Source organism: Amaranthus tricolor, chromosome 14 (assembly GCF_026212465.1).
Source record: "Amaranthus tricolor cultivar Red isolate AtriRed21 chromosome 14, ASM2621246v1, whole genome shotgun sequence".
Taxonomy (NCBI): Eukaryota; Viridiplantae; Streptophyta; class Magnoliopsida; order Caryophyllales; family Amaranthaceae; genus Amaranthus; species Amaranthus tricolor.
The window spans coordinates 1,943,992-1,961,042 of NC_080060.1; the positions used below are offsets into that span (position 1 = coordinate 1,943,992).

At 31.1% G+C, this 17,051-nt stretch overlaps 2 protein-coding genes across 2 annotated transcripts; one reads left to right on the forward strand and one right to left on the reverse strand.

Moving 5' to 3' along the window:
- The first annotated feature begins 6,695 nt into the window (after positions 1-6,695).
- LOC130800290 (ethylene-response factor C3-like) lies at positions 6,696-7,922 on the forward strand. Its single transcript, XM_057663745.1, has one exon. The coding sequence runs from the start codon at positions 6,794-6,796 to the stop codon at positions 7,622-7,624; it is 831 nt and encodes a 276-aa protein (XP_057519728.1). The 5' UTR covers positions 6,696-6,793; the 3' UTR covers positions 7,625-7,922.
- Positions 7,923-11,045: 3,123 nt separating this feature from the next.
- Positions 11,046-14,731, reverse strand: LOC130799877 (actin-depolymerizing factor-like). Its single transcript, XM_057663153.1, has 3 exons — positions 14,476-14,731; positions 12,520-12,785; positions 11,046-11,412 (listed from the first exon to the last, which is right to left on the reverse strand). The coding sequence occupies exons 1-3, from the start codon at positions 14,488-14,490 to the stop codon at positions 11,262-11,264; spliced, it is 432 nt and encodes a 143-aa protein (XP_057519136.1). The 5' UTR covers positions 14,491-14,731; the 3' UTR covers positions 11,046-11,261.
- Between the last annotated feature and the right edge of the window lie 2,320 nt (positions 14,732-17,051).

Below are 17,051 nucleotides of genomic sequence, written 5' to 3' on the forward strand. Positions count from 1 at the left end.
GCAAGAGGGCAAGAACACCAAAAGGTAATCTAAGAGGACATCAGTAGTCTAAAACATGGATATGACGCCTTCAACTACCCCAATCCCTAATCAGGCCCTCAGAGAGGTTTAACTCATGCAAGTCAACTTTTATTTGCTCATCCCAAGTTCTCCTAGGTCTTCCTCGACCCCTCTTACCATCTACTATAATGCTTTCTACCCTCCTTATAGGGGCATCGAAAATCTTTCTCTACACATGTCCAAACCACCTCAATCTATTTTCGCTCATTTTTCCAGATATAGGGGCTACCCCTAGTTTGTCCCTAAACTCTTGGTTCCTAATTCGATCCATCAATGTGTGCCCACACATCCACCTCAACATTACGCATTTCTGTAACTTTCATCTTATGTTCAAAAATCTTCTTTACAGGCCAACATTCGGTCCCATATAGCAGAGCAAGTCTGATTGCCGCCGGGTAGAATTTTCCTTTTAACTTTCTTGGGAATTTTCTATCACATAGCACTGCGGTGGCTGCTCGCCACTTAGGCCAACCCGCATGTATATGATGATTTACATCTCCGTCAATCTCCCCATCCCTTTGAATGATCGATCCCAAATACTTGTACTTGGTCATACTTTTAACAACTGCTTCATCAGTGGACACCTCTGGTTCTCTTACCGGTGATGTCCCACTAAAGTCACAGCGCAAATACTCGGTCTTCATACGACTAATGCGTAATCCTTTACCTTCTAAAGCTTCCCTCCACTCATCCAATTTATTACTAATCTCCTCTCTAGTTTCTGCTACCAGTACTATGTCGTCAGCGAATAGCATGCACCACGTTACCGTCTCCCAAATAGATTTAGAAATCTCTTCCATAATGACAGTAAAAATGAAAGGGCTTAGAGCCGATCCCTGATGTAGTCCAACTTTGACCGGAAAAGGCTCTGTTATCCTCACCGGTGTTTCAATGTTAGTCGAAACTCTGTCATACATATCCCGTATAACCTCAATGTACACTGAAGAAATACCTCTAGCCTTGAGGCTATCCCAGATGACACATCGTGGTATGCTATTATACGCCTTCTCCAAGTCAAAGAACACCGTATGCAGATCCTTCTTTCGCTCCCTATATTTCTCCAACGATCTCCTCAAAACATGAATTGCCTCAATGGTTGACCTTCCTGACATAAAACTGAATTGGTTCCCTTTAATCACCGTTTCCTATCTAATTCTCCTCTCCATCACTCTTTCCCACAATTTCATTGTGTGAATTAGAAAAAATTTTGAAAAATCCACGCGGTAACCTTGAGGTTTACCAAATTTCCCACCGTGACCTTTTTGTCTGTTGTACGCTTTAATTTTAAAGCTTTAAGGTTGTTGTAGAGTTAGGGTTTATGCTTTGGGGGAAAAGGTTGAAACTGATGGCATTTCAAATGGTGAGTCGCATATATAGACGTACAACATCGTTAAGGCTTCAAAATTTACGCTTGCTAACGTTTTATGTGCAAAAAGGTCACGATGGAACAATTTGGTAAACCTCGGGGTTACCGTGTGAATTTAAAAATTTTGGTCACTACGTGAAAAATCTAAAACCTGAGGATTACCACGTGGAATTTCCCAATGTTTTTTCTTGTTATGCTACAAGTTATCATGATATATGAGAATATACACAAGCTATAATTAGTCAGACCTTATTTATATCATATAGACTAAAAAATCAACCTAAATCAACAAGATTTTCAAATTATAGATCTAAAATTACATTTTAATGTATAACCAGAGTAGTATAGTGTAGAAACACATAAAAATATAGTAATTTTAACGCTTTATTATTTGTTTTTGTATAAATTGAAGCCTAAAAAGAAGTAATGTAAACACTTTGAATTACTTTAATGTCCTTTAAAATCCCATAACGCCAAACATCTTAGACATGCTAGAAATCGGAAACTAATGTTTCATCATCCTCACTTATACTATGATGTTCCACCAATCACACGTGTGATAGTCATCTAACAGTAGACTACCCAATTTTCCAAATGAAAAGGCTATGTTTCCAACAGGACCCCTTTGTTGTGGGTCATTCCGTTGGGGACCAAAATCCATATCATGGAAGTTACCCTTTATGTGTGCAATGCTATTCTTAAATTTGTCTTGGATCATAAATCCATTGTATTTGGCCATCTTTTTTATTTTTCTAATATTGTCCCTAGAGCCTACTAGTACTTTCTAGCATTTCTTTTGTGAAATTTCCTAACAAATTAATAGTTCTATTTAGTATTAATTTCCTCATTTGAAAGACCGTCTTTCTAAATATAATCCTAAATAAAATTTATAATATGAATTCATAACAAAAATTATACTCCATGTTAATAATTTTTAGAAATGAATTATATTTATTTTATAGTATTTTTATATTGAAGCAATTTCTTTTGTTTTTTGAATTTATAGCAATATGCTCGCTCAATTTTATTTTTGTAATTAAAAATAGTGTGTTATTCTAATGTTTGAAGTTTATATTCGAATTAGTGACCGTCTAACAGAGCTTAAATTTTTAGCACTTAAAGGAAAGTTGCTTGTATGAATTTCAAGCCCACTCTGAATAAAAAAATTGTATTATTAGTACATAAAAAAGATGATAAAAAACTAGCAACCTTTTAAAGTTATAAATTTTAACAATCAAAGGAATATATTATATATTTCATTTGTTATATATTGTTGGTTACGTTTGATATATTTTAATTATGAAAAGTTGAAAATTTTAAACATAATATTCCATAGATATAAAGAAGTTAAAATACATATTCATGTGAGATTTTGTACGATTATTTCAATTTATGAAATTCTAATATCTTTATATAATTTATACATAATTTTTTATAAATTATATTTATAAATATTAAGCCTCAAGATTTCCTGCTAAAACTCAAATCACGATCGAGTATTACAAAATAGTGGCTAATGCCAATAAAAATTATTAGCAATATACTTTTTCTTTACAATCAAAATTATTAAATATATTTAAAAGTTTAGAAAAAATGAATAAGAGAAACGTACATTAATTTTATTCTAACTATTGATTACATTTTTTTTTTATTGATTAATGAATAGCTTTTGTCAATTGTCATGAATGAGACGCATATTATATTCATGGGCCATTAGATATAATTATTCCCAAGATTACTTTTCCATTGTTTTGCTCTTTTGTTGGGTAGGAAGGGTGAATGCATGAACCTTAATTAGCTTTCCATATTTTAAAGAGGTCAATTTGGTATGTGTTACAATCCAAGAATAATGGCTTAACTTCTATATTCATATGAATTTGTTGGAATTATTAGCCCTTCTTATTTTCAAACTATGATTTATTATTAACAAAGCCAATTCACTTTAAAAAGTAATTATGTATGAGATTAGCGTACAAAGGTAGTTGAGCATTAGGGTTTTGATCATCTAGATAGTGAATTGATTTTGTTATTAAAATCATTAAAAAAAATAAAAAATTCTTCTAAAAGTCTTTCCCAACAACTTCGTCCTAAACTAGTCTACTACCTATTTCTCTGTCTATTTAAATTTCTTATATTATGGATATTGAAGTGAAATATTTACATTTAGGTTGTAATGTATCAAATTCAAAAAGGGTAAGGAGTAAAGGGTAAGTAGTGAAGGGTAGTTGGGTAAGTAAGGTATATGGGGGTATATTCGTAATTATTTGTGTGAACTAAGGATATTTAGGTAAAAAAAGATTGACAAAAATAGAAATGGGACAACTAAAAAGACTTTGCCAAATAAGGAAATGGTACAACTAAATTGATTCGGAGGGAGTATAATTTTAAGGATTTTTTCATTGTCAAGGACAAGATTTTATGTGACAGCCCAATCTTCTAACTTTCAATATATATATTTCAATAATTCTCTGCAAAATATTCTTTCGGGTATTTTGTTAAGCATATACTTAATTATTCTACGCAAAATGTACTCTAAAACTTATTTGTTAAGCACATTTTTAAAAATAGCTCATTTTGTATAAGATTGTTTATTATGAGTTAGGTTCATATAGTTTACTAATCACTTTAAAATTATAAATAATTATTTTAATATACTAAATGTATAAGAATTAACCCAATAAAAATAATTTTATCACGAGACCGTTTCATAAGACTTCACCCATAGACACATCATAAATCATGTACAACAACAACCTTACCACAAACAAACTTAGAAAATAAAAGTTAAAGAACCTAAAATAGTATATGAAACAAGATTTCTATTAAAAAGTTACTACCAAAATATGTTGCTATTAAGATTGAACCTCTAATCCATGTAATATAAATGCTTTCCTTAACGTTGAACCACCAAAAATTTTTTAGTTTAATGTTTATATAACTAGTATTTCAAATCCTGATTACAACTTCTGTAAATAGGATATATATAATATATCGAGTATAATAATAATGTGAAGGTTAAAATACGAGAGTATATATATAAACAAAATATGCGGGGGGCCACACTTCAAAAATGGACCCTTAAGATAAGCTGCAACAACTAAACCCCTACCTCCCCTTTTGGCTTCTCCTACGAGCTCTTATACTTCTTTCGCTCCATTATACTTATTATATTTGATTTTTTACGCAATTTAATGTGCTATTTTGATCATTTATATATTAAACTATACACATCTAAAAATTATAAAAACTTAATATTATGAAAGTATGCGATTAGATGATTCAAAACATAAGTCGCAATATATATTAAATAAGCTTGAATGATGAATAGTGTTTAAAAACTATTATATAACGAGTATTTCAGAACGGAGAAAGTAGTAATGTGCTTGACTCATTGATTTCGGGCTAATATTCAATTCTAACAAAATAGTTTCTCTGAATTAAGTATTTGGTTAGAAACTCTTTCCAAATTTAACCTTACTAGTGTCACCATTAAGCAACAAAATATTCCAAAAATCCATTTCATTTGACTATGAATAGAACTAATGATTCTCAATAAGATAAACCATTAACAACTAAACACAACCATGCCCCATATGATCTCATTAGATTAGACACTAAATCCAAAACGACTTTAAATTAAATTAATAAAACCTAAACTTTTCAAAATCCATTCATTTAAGCAAGAAAGTCGTAAGAGAATTTGATCTCCGAACAAGTATCATATTTCTCAAGCAAAATTCTAAATTCAATTCTTACTTAATAGTTTTCTTCTTTTAGCGTAATTATAATTAAAAATACGTCTCATAATGACACATGCTCATAAAATTAACTCATCTCTCTAATTGATCACTTCGATATTGTAAGTATCACTTCAACACACTAAATATACATAGATTAGACCAACCGTTTCATTTAAGAATTTTTGATTATTGTATGGATGGTCTTATTGTGAGGCGCGCCTCATACATAAGTTGAAAAACCCAATTAATACAAATTATTAATATATAGACTCTTTATTTTAAAGTTGTTTTTACTGAAAGTCAATCTCTTTAAAAAAAATAAATAAAAATAAATAAATAAATAAACTAAAAACTTAGAAATGCAATCCTACCTTGACCACGCCGCCGGGTAGATTTGACCCATGTGCACAAAAACCTCTCCCATTCAAAAGTTGGTCTTATGTCAAGCATCACTATAGTATTATACATCAACTACAATCTAAAAATGTATAAAAATTATTAAGTTTCTTATCATTTTTCTATTATTTATTGCTATTTAATCTAGGACATCCTCCTTTGCCCAAAATTCTGAATCTGTCACCTTCACTTATTTTACATCAAATAGCAATCTAGTAAACCCTTCTTTTGACATTATTATAATAGAAGAAGAATTAGTTTAAGGAAAAGTGATTTGTTTTATTGGATGTTAGGGGTGTTTATTTGATTGTTTGGACCGATTTTAGATATAATATTTTGGAATGAGTAGTATATGTAATAATTTAATTTTTTTCATTATATATGTCAATTTTGGATCGAATGGGATTATACTCGATTTCGGTTATTCAGATTAATCTTTAACAACTCTTTTGAATTTATTTTATATTATTTTGTTGTTTTTTTAAATGTTGTTGGTTTTTAATGAAAGAATAATACAAAATAAGCAGATAAAAAAGATGTTAGAATAAAATGAACAAAGAAATTGAGTTTGTGAATGAATTACAAATAAAAATTAAAATTGTGACCAAATAAACAAATTTAGGGTATGCTTGGCAATGACTTTTTCACTTGTGTTTAGGTTGATTTTTTATTTAGATTTATCGGTTAGTTAAATAATTAAAAATGGTTTGGTGCGTAGCATTTTTCAAAAAATTATAACGTATGATGAGAAAAGTGAAAAGTTGGGCGAGAATCGAAGTTAGAACCTAAAAAAAGTGGTATGCCTCAACTGAGTCAAGACCTGGTTCCTAGTGCATGACTTTTGAGTCGTTCAAAATTAAATTTTAAGACAAAACTAAAAAGTTTGCTATCGATGGCTTTTTTATTAGCTTGTTGGTCTAATTTCCTCTAATAAACAATGAATAACTAAATTTTACTCAACATCTTTATGATATTTTACGTCAAAAATTAACTTAATAATTATCTAATAAAACAAATTAAGTGAATCCGCGAATAACCATTTATCAAATATTCCATAAAAATAATATACCAAATTCGTTAGAATAGAGGAAGTATTACATGAGTTTTTATTCTACTTATGGATATTATCACAATCGTTTGGTCCACTAGTTTAAGTGGGTATATAAAGGCATGTAATGTGAACCAACGTTTTCCAATTGTTAGCTCTTTTCTTAAACTTCCCAACTCTAACATGGATACTTTTTTTTATTCATCCATGTCATCATACCAATCTCAATACTATTCTTCTTACTACAACCACCCACAACCAAATCCGGCAGAGTCGGATTCTTCCTCCTCTGCCGGATCATCAGAATCGTTTCCTTGGGACGAATTTTGGACCAATTATAACTCCATTTCAATACCCCAATTACCCATTAATATAAACGATTCCGATGAAATAGCACTTTTTAACATGTTATCAGAGCAGGATATGCAGAAGGAAAGCAAAGTCGTAACAAATCTTGCTTCCTCTGCATCAAATTACTCCTCTTCCACGTCAGAAAGCGGGAAGAGGAATTATAGAGGGGTCAAAACTGACCCCACTTCCCCTCCATCAGCTAACTCCTCTTCCACGTCTAAAAGCGGGAACAGGAGTTACAGAGGGGTCAGAAGACGGCCATGGGGTAAATTTGCGGCCGAAATCCGTGACTCGACTCGAAATGGGGTTCGAGTTTGGATAGGGACCTTCGACAGCGCAGAAGATGCCGCCTTAGCTTATGATCAGGCGGCGTTCGCAATGCGAGGTTCCATGGCTGTGCTTAATTTCCCTATGGAAGTAGTAAGAAATTCATTAAAGGAAATGAAGAAAGAACAAGAAGACATACAAGAAGCTGATGAAGGTTGCTCTGCTTCCCCTGTTATTGCATTGAAAAGAAAACATTTGATGAGAAGAAAATCAATGGGTAATGGCAGAAAAAGAGATAGAAAACAGAAGAATCAATCAAATTTTTCTTCAGAAAATACAGTGATTTTTGAAGATTTAGGTAATGATTATTTAGAACAATTATTAAATTGTTCTTGAAAAAAAAAACAGGGGAGAAAAAACAGAGTATCAATTTTGGATCCTCTTTTTCCCTAAAAACAGGGGAATTATAAATAATTAAAGTAATTTTCTAAATTTTTATATTTTATTTATCATCATAACTTTTTTTTTATCATTATTATTTTTTGGGTTTTTAATGAAGGGTGTTTACTCTTTGTGATTAGTTTATTCCCTTGGTCTCTTTTGTAAATATAGATTAAAAATGTGTGCTACGTTATGTGTAATGTAATTTATATTCAAAGTTATCAATGTATATTTTTTTAGTTTTATAAATAAATATGTTAAGAAATTTTTTGAGGTAGCAAACATATATTTATAGATTACATATTTTATATAATTAATTGTAAGAATATTTTTTCATTTTCGTTTTTAAAATCAACTTTAAAAAACATTTGGATTTTGTGCTCTAATATGTCCAACGTCCAATGAAATGAAAATCCTATTGAACACATGTTTATTGGTAACACCCTAAAACTACTCCTATTGATTAATAATAAATCATGCCTCTCTCATTGGATACATGTGCCTAATAAATCCAATGCACTAATCAAGGTTTAAATTATAAATAGAATATCACGTGTTACGTATCAATATACTTACGATTTTTCTAACTTATATACCTGGTGTATAGATTTAGATTACAAAATAGATAAATTTATTAAAATCAAATTGATATATCTAAAGATTCATTATAATTGTCAATTTTAAAAAATATTACAAATTATATTTCAATATATTTACCTAATTTGTAAACTAAACTTATGCACTTAAAGCATAGGTTAGAAAAATCAATAAATTTAAACGTGTTATCATTCAACTTTGAATCAATTACTCTTAGAGATATAAATACATGTGATAAACCTTTTTGTTATGTTGAAAAATCTTAAAATATTAAGAATATAATGTGTTTCAGGTTTTCACCTAGGTTGCACTAAAACGGACACGGACACGGACACGGACACGACACGGGTACGGGAAAACACCAATTTAAAAATGGCGGACACGGGGACACGAAAATGGTAATATAATAAATATATCAAATTAAAGATAATTTTACAATCTTTTATTTGATATATGTAAATAAACACTTTAAAAACATAAAACTCAATACCAAGAACCCCACTTTACTAATTCCCCATTCTATTTCCCCTTGTTTAACACCACCCCACCAAACTCATCCCTACAAACCCTAACCTTATTTGCTTTGAAATTCCTTTATTTCTCTCATTTTACCCACACAAGATCAAGATGGCACACAATCCTACTCACAGGCGCAAGTTAGCAACACCAAGCTCACATTCCATCTCACAAACTATTGAAAAAAGACATCGAAAGCCTTCTAGTACTACCTCAACATCTACAATCTATAACCTTACAAATCACTTTTCAAGATTACATCCTAATCAAAAAAACTTACTAATTTTCAAAACCTACCTACCCAAAAACATATAGATTCTCATTTACAAGTTAAAGCACTCTCAAAATGGGTTAATTTAGACCCTAAAAATCCTAGCTTTTATGGTCAAAATGTTGGAAAACAAGGTAAAAAGATGGGTTTGAAAAGTGGGAAGAATAAATCTTTCGTGGTTGTTCATGAAGATATTATAGAATCTAAGAAGGAATTGAAGAAAATGGGTAGATATCAATCAAAGGAAGGAGGAGAAGCAAATAGTAATTAAAAAAAAAAAGAAAACACTGAGAGCTAGAGAGGGAATTGAGAGTGAATTCCAGTGAAAGAGAGCCTCTGACTCTGTTTTCAAAATTTTTCACGCGTGTCCCTTCCGTGTCCTTGCCGTGTCCACGTGTCCGGAAAAATATTAAAATATTGGACACTTCATTTGGCGTGTCGGACACGGATTTTCGCGTGTCCGTGTCCGACACGCGACACGCCTGTTCAATGCCGTGTCCGTGTTTCTCAGGTTTTCACTTATCATTTTTGAAAAATAAGTTATGATTGTTTGTCCCATTAAAGATAAACATGAAACATAAACATAGGTTTTTAGGTTACTAGAACAATTAAGTTATACTGATAGTGAGATTACGGAGTATTCTGACTTCAGCGTAAAATCAAAATATTATGTGGATCAAATATCCCATATATATTACATATTTTTCTGATTTTTGAATGAGAATCATAATCAACCTTCGTTTAAAAGCAGCTTCATCCTTGATCAAACTCAAGGGTCGATCAATTATTGATCACTTTGTCGTTTGATTGTGATGATATGGCACAATGATTGAGCAATCCTATAGTATGTAATCCAAATAAGTCTAATAAAACATAAAATTGAATTTACATGTTTATAAAACACAAAAAATTTTATCGCGTTTACATAAAATTCAAAAAAGAATCAACAAAAGTATCAGACATCATATCTGACAAATGTCTTGAATAACTATTTGTTTGGCTATTTTTATATCTTTTAGTGCAAAATAGCAAAAGAACAACACAAAAATAAATAAATAGAAGAAATATGTGGATGAGATGAGATGAGACGAAGAAAACGAATTTCTAAAAGCTATAAAAGAGAAATATAATAACATTAACTAAAATAAAAATATATCAATACAGGAATGTCAAAATAGACGACGGGTGCAATATGCTCTCTTCCCATATTCATACCCACCTAAAGTTTCATACCCACCATCTATAACAGGTAAAATTTTTATACCCATATAAGTACATCCACTTAGGTATTCATCCAAACTCATTCACACTCATTATGGCCAACTGGATTGGATATACCTACCTTTCATCCACACTCAATATGGCCAAACGCAACTCAAACTCTATTACACCTTGGCCCAATCGTACCTAGATTACGTTTGGAACCTAACTTCAAAACAGCGGCAAGCCATCTTGTAAGTTTAGAATCATTTGACTCCACTTAAAACACAAAAATTTTTAAACTTTCCTTAATAAATAAATTAAAATATATATATATATATATATATATATATATATATATATATATATATATATATATATATATATATATATATATATATATATTCTTAAAATTTTGACCATTTAATCCTACCACTTGCATTGTGACCCCACTCACCTTATTTGCAAGATCCACCACTGCTAAAGAGCGTTTGGGTGCGTTTCAAACAAGAACCAAATGCAAGCCCAAAGACTAGTATGGGCTTTGGTATTGTTGGGTGATAATAAAAGTGCAGAACTTTTCATGTTTATGGGCTTACATTTGGCACTAAATGCACCATTAGTGAGCCACACTGCGTTGTGCAACAAACAATAGACGACCCGCTTTCGTCTGCCCTCAAATATTTCGGGCCGTAGTTCAGGCCCGAGACTAGCCTGATGGTTGGACCGTGCAAACTGTGATCAGCTCCACGCCTCCATCCTTAGAAATACTACTATATAAGCCTATATACATACAACCAATACATGTAGACTTTATACTCTCAACTTATACATAAAACAGCTGGGATTCATAGTACTTATAACTTCCAGGAATTATAACATTTATAGTTATAGCAATAAGTTTACATTCAGGTAATCCTTGAGTTTCAATTCAAATGTCAGACCTTCTGTAATTGATTAGTTCTTTCTTCAGGAGAAAAATTCATCTCTGTATTAACATCGAAATAATTAATGCGCACGCTCTTTGAGCACTTCGAGATCAACCTCGGAGGGGTCGGTAGCCTGAATCTCATAATGGACACCATCAAGCTCGTCCTTGAAGTTCTCCTTTGATGTAGCGTACAGCATCTTGGCACGTATACGAGAGGTTGAAGGAGCCCTACAAGTCAATAGAACATAGATCAGTAACTTTACAATACATTTCAGCTTAAAATGGAGTCGAAAATCAGGGTTTCCGACTTTCTGCTGCCAGCCAATGTTATAACAAAAGGTAACACAGAAAGTTTCAAAAACATTCCATTAACCCAATTTCTAAGTGGCTCCAAGGATAGGTAGCGGGTCAAATGCACGCAACCTTACCTATGTAAAAACACAGAGGTAGTTTCCTTTTAACCTTCGGTAGTATAACTTCACATAAATGAGAAGTACACATGATCAAATGAGTCATTTTATATTATAATCTGAAACCAAACAATAAATCTTCGACTCATCAAGGATGGGAACAATAATCCAAAATCAAACCAAAAATTATGGCTAAGTCCAAAATCAACCCAAATCGATGCAAAGATCATAGAATGCAAGGAACAAAGTACAAACTATGGCTAAGTTCAATGGAATTTATAAAAAGAAAAAACTGATATTAATAATCCAACCTTTCACCCATCCGCTAAAAATAATCCTAATTTTAAGTTATTTTAAAATAACCCAACCTTTACCCTTAGTTTGTTGTCGGCATACTAATAGGTTATGCTGATAGCAAATTAAGGGCAAAGGTTGAATTATTATAAAATTAAAGGTTGTGCTGATAGCAAACTAAAGGCAAAGGTTTGGATTATTAAAATATAATCTAAATGTGAGATTATTCACAGCAGATGAGTGAAAGGTTGAATTATTAACATTAATTTTTCATCATAAAAATTATTTACAATTGTTCAAAAACTATAACCAATCCAATGATCCATTAACAAAGATCACTTTTCAAATGCAAAAATCAAATCTTAATCAGTATCAATCAGTTTAGCTCAGTAAAAGTTGGTTTAAGATAACAGATCAAACTTAACGCTACACTATCGGAAAATGTTGGCATATATATATATGTCGGGCATTCGAAGACCATATCGGAAAATGTATGGTGCACAATAAAAATTTATGAATAAGACAATGTTACGTATTCATCAATCATCGAGAACCAAGTCACATAGATATTGCACATCAAATAACCGAAAAAATAGGGAAAATTGCAAGTGAAAAAAGCCAATGAGCTAACCAAGCGAAGAAGAAAATTTTGCTCTTCTGGCAATTGTCAGATGTCACGAAGTCGAAATCATAGATTGCATATCGACAGTCATTGTCGGGTAAAGCAGCCAGAAAATCGTCATAGCTTTCAGCGGGAGTGCCAGTCTTCTCGACAACAACTTCTTTCTTCTTCTCATCAATCTTGAATATCACATAGCGATGATCCTTCTTCCTTTTTAAATCCAGAAATGCATTTTTGCTCTGGTCTGCAATAGACAATCCAGACAAAGAATTCGACTGCAAAGAGAACATATGATTAGACTTGCTAAAACTTGGTCGTTTTTCCCCTACCGTGTAATGAATTCATACCAAGATGCACAAGGTAGGATGAAAACCTGACTCATTCAAGAATATGTGAACTCGATAATCAGGCAAACAACAGCACCACCACCAACAACATTGAATAACCGAACCACAATAAATTCAAGGGATTGCAATATTGGCAATAGCATCTAAACTTCTCGAAGTCAATCATAATAATCTCATTATCATGAATAACCCATAAATCCATATCAAAAGGACTAATTCACTAACCTAACCATAAAATTGCATGCATTTAAATTAATAGTCTACATTTAGCTACCAGAATCACTGACAAGAGTAAGACTGCGTACAAGAACAAAGGCATCTTGATTTTTGCACTCTGATTGAAAAAAAGCAATCATTCTTCTTTAAGAAAGTTTTGAAAAACATTTCATTGTATATCTACAATACTTGGCCATTCATTGTCAAATGTTGACATACAAAGTGAAAAAGGTGCAACTAGCTCAAGGTACAATATAAGGCTAAAATATCACATAAAGATATCATCATCTATAACAATAGAAGAGCAAGCATTTTTAACAAATGGTATAATATGTTGATCCAAATTTCAATTACTATTTCCTATTCACTTTAGTTCTTCTACGTCCAACGGTTGAGAGTATAGGTTAATATCGGATTGATTTGCATAATGATTATCACACACATGAATTGTGAACCACTAACTAAACCCCGCAATTCACCATTCAAGTGTCATCATCATCGTACCCAGCAAATTCCGCTCACAAAATACACCATTCAAGTGTCTTGTTATCAATTTGCAAATCAATATCAGCTGCCTCTCAGTGCCAAAGATATCTTACTGTTTGATTTAAATAATAGACTTGTATGAATCAAAAGGTGAAACATATTTTTTGGGACAAAGGGAATATTCCCAACCCTTGAGCAGCCAATGGTGACTAGAACAACATAAATGAAAAAATTTAACTTCAAGGCATATTTCTCAAGAACTATGAAAACCAAATATGAAATTGAAGTCAATAAGATCGATGGCGAATTCACTATACTAGTACCATTGGTTTGTCTTATGACCAGGCTGTAGTCTAGACAGATTCGGGCCTAGATTTCCAACATAAATACGATCAGGGTTTGGGAGGGAAGGTAGACGACAACTCATACCATAAAGGAGAGTGCGGCCAAAGAATCCATCGGCTCGAAACAGAACATAAAATTCTAATATCATAAAAAATTTAACTGTCAAGGACTCATGGTCATGGTGATGATCGTATCCATGATTTAACAGCTTCAAATAACATTGATTAAAATCAAGATAAATGAACTCAAATTATTTAACAGATAAGATCAAAAGCCATTAAATGAAAAAAAAATTGTATAAAATAGGGTATCACATAGGATATAACGACCGAGAAATCAAAGTTCTAGCCTTTTGCATCAACATTAAATTGAAAATAAATAAATAACTAAGACTTCATAAGTGTAATCATGATCTATGCAATTGAAATCAAAGCAAAATTGAGATCATCTAACTCAAAAGCATATAACTTTACTTTAAATTATCACAAAATTAAAATACACCCATGTATATAAATGATTTTAATTGCAGAAATAAATTAAAAAAAACATAAGATGATTAAGAAAATTATACCCTTTTAAAAGACATAGTTGAAGAACTTGATTTGCTTGAAGGGTATTCCCAAAATTATGCACCAAAATTTCAGAGAGATGGGTTTTGAGGTTTGAGAAAAACTAGAGGGAAATAGGGTGATAAACTTTTTTAGGGATTATATGATGTGTGGACTGCCCAAAAATTGACTGAAAGGTTGCTTCTTTTTGTTCTTTTCTTGGAAGTTTGTATGAGAATTTATTTCAATGAATTATTTGGAGATTGACACTGAAGACGTGTTTGTTTAAAAATAGTTTATCAATAACAAAAAATTGATTTAATCCTTGAATTATAATAAAATAATTTAGGTTGGTTCATTAATAATAATACATTTTTCCAGAATTTTCTAGAAAAAAAAGTAAAATTATTTTTTTATAGAAAAAATTAGCTTTTTAGTTCATGTGCATCATTTGAAAGATTTTCCACATGGAATAATTAAATTAATTAATTGTTATATTTATTAAACTAAATTGAGTAAATTAATAAATTTCATTTAATCTTGATCAATATCTCTACCATTAAATTATCTTTGACTAATATTTATTTATAGTTAAATTGAGTAAATTAGAAAATTTATATACCGCATCATATATTCTTGACAATTTCTAAAATTCCAAATTTAATTTATACATATACTTTCAAAATTGAGTAATTTACTACATAATATCTTAGGCTTTATTTTTTCAATTAATATATATATTTATATATGTCGATGCTAAAAAATTCGTGCATTGTACGGGATTCTATACTTCTAATGTAATAAAAGAAAAAGAGGTTAAGAAAAAATTAAATAATTTTTTATGAACTATTCTAAGGCAAAAGTATATTATTTTAATATACATTCAACTATTATAAATTTAAAATTTGAGTAGGTTTTATGGAAGGAAAAGAAAAGCAATTAGTATTATGAATACTCCAATAGTAGTGAAAGTTGGCGAAGTTGGATGGAAAAGAACATTGGTAAATTGGGATAGCTTTTCCTTCTTGAGTTGCACAAAGCATATTGTTAATGGACTACGACTTTAAATATTCTTTTTTCAAAAAATAAAATACTCCTATTCTTCCTCATTTTTTCTTATCCAATTTTTGATATAAAACAAGTATTCAATAACCCAATGTGACATTTGTTTCAAACTATTTACCTTTTTATTTTATACAAGTATTGTATTTATTTCTAATTTTATGATTATGGGTCAAGCCTGTATAATAAACATTAAGTTGGCAGATTCAGTTTCACTCACTCATTTTTATTGCAAGAACCAATCATCCTGATGATCAATCTCGAGCGGAGAGACTCTTAGATCATATCTTCCTTTATGAGTTTGGATTAATATCTTTTTTCCCTCCTCAAATCCTGATCACATAGGAATACACTGGATTGATAATGATTATGATTTTAACACTAAGCTAACAAGTAACAACATAATCCTTGACTATATAATAATGATAATAATTTCTTTAAAAGATGAAAATCTAAGACAAAATTAATACAAGTGTTATTAGAACCGCATAAAGTATGTACTATTATGAAAAATAATTCATTATAATAGATTTTTAAGAAAAGGACGGTGCGTAAGAAGAACGCTTCTATATTGAACATGTCATGGCCACAAGATCAGCAAAAGCTGGTCTTATATGTTGCTGATATGCATTTGCTACTTGTTGCAACCCAACAAAGGAATAGAGATCAACCTCCCCCACCATCCTTTACGACTTTCTTTTTTTTTTTTTTTAATCTTTTCTTTTTTTATACTCACTCTGTCTTTATTAAAATAGTATTATTTGACTCTAAAAGCTCTTATATGACCGTGTCAATTCAATGGAACACAGGAAGTATCATGTTTCAATTCACTAATAGTTGAGTCAAAAGAGATCTTATTTGATAGTAAGGACGAATTCAAGACATTAGTATACAACAGTAAGGACGAATATAAGAACTTAGTATAGGTAATGAATAGTGTGTTCCTCTTATACACATATTCGACCTGGATACGCTTTCAAGTGTTCGATTTGGCTCTTTTATGAACAAATTTCGATATTGTGAATCGAAATTGAAATGTTCAAGTGTTTTGAATCAGAATTAAAGTGATTAAGTGGCATATTAATATCTGAGCGCTAAAGATCTAACACGGGTATTCTGTATATGAGATTAAATGATGAGTCTGAATAATATAAGTGTGCAATCGAGAAGCTTTTGGATTTGGGGATTATGATGGCTTTACTCTCTTGTGGTCACCTATTGCAACATTGTTTAGGCAATTGGGGATTATATAAAATTCATATGAGAAGGAGAAGTGTGTGGCCTTGGTTCACATTTGCTAAAAAAATTAGTGTGTTGTGGTTTAGGCAAGCTTTTAACACTAGTTTTGAAAAGCACACTTTGAATGAGCAATGGCTTAACCATCTTAATAAGACTAGGCAAGTGGACCCCTTAAGAATTTATTTTAAATCACCTTATAAAGCCTAAGTCAAGCAACAAAGAGCGTCATAGAGTACCTTTTAGTCTTAATCATATAAAAATCTATTTAATTCGAGCCAAATACCTAAAGCCTATTTTA

Excerpts from the sequence above, each read along its gene's own strand:
- LOC130800290 (XM_057663745.1), top strand. The coding sequence starts at position 6,794 with ATGGATACTTTTTTTTATTCATCCATGTCATCATACCAATCTCAATAC.
- LOC130799877 (XM_057663153.1), bottom strand. Across the intron at positions 11,413-12,519 it reads AAAATTTTCTTCTTCGCTTG|GGCTCCTTCAACCTCTCGTA; the intron begins GTTAGCTCATTG and ends ATTGACTTGTAG.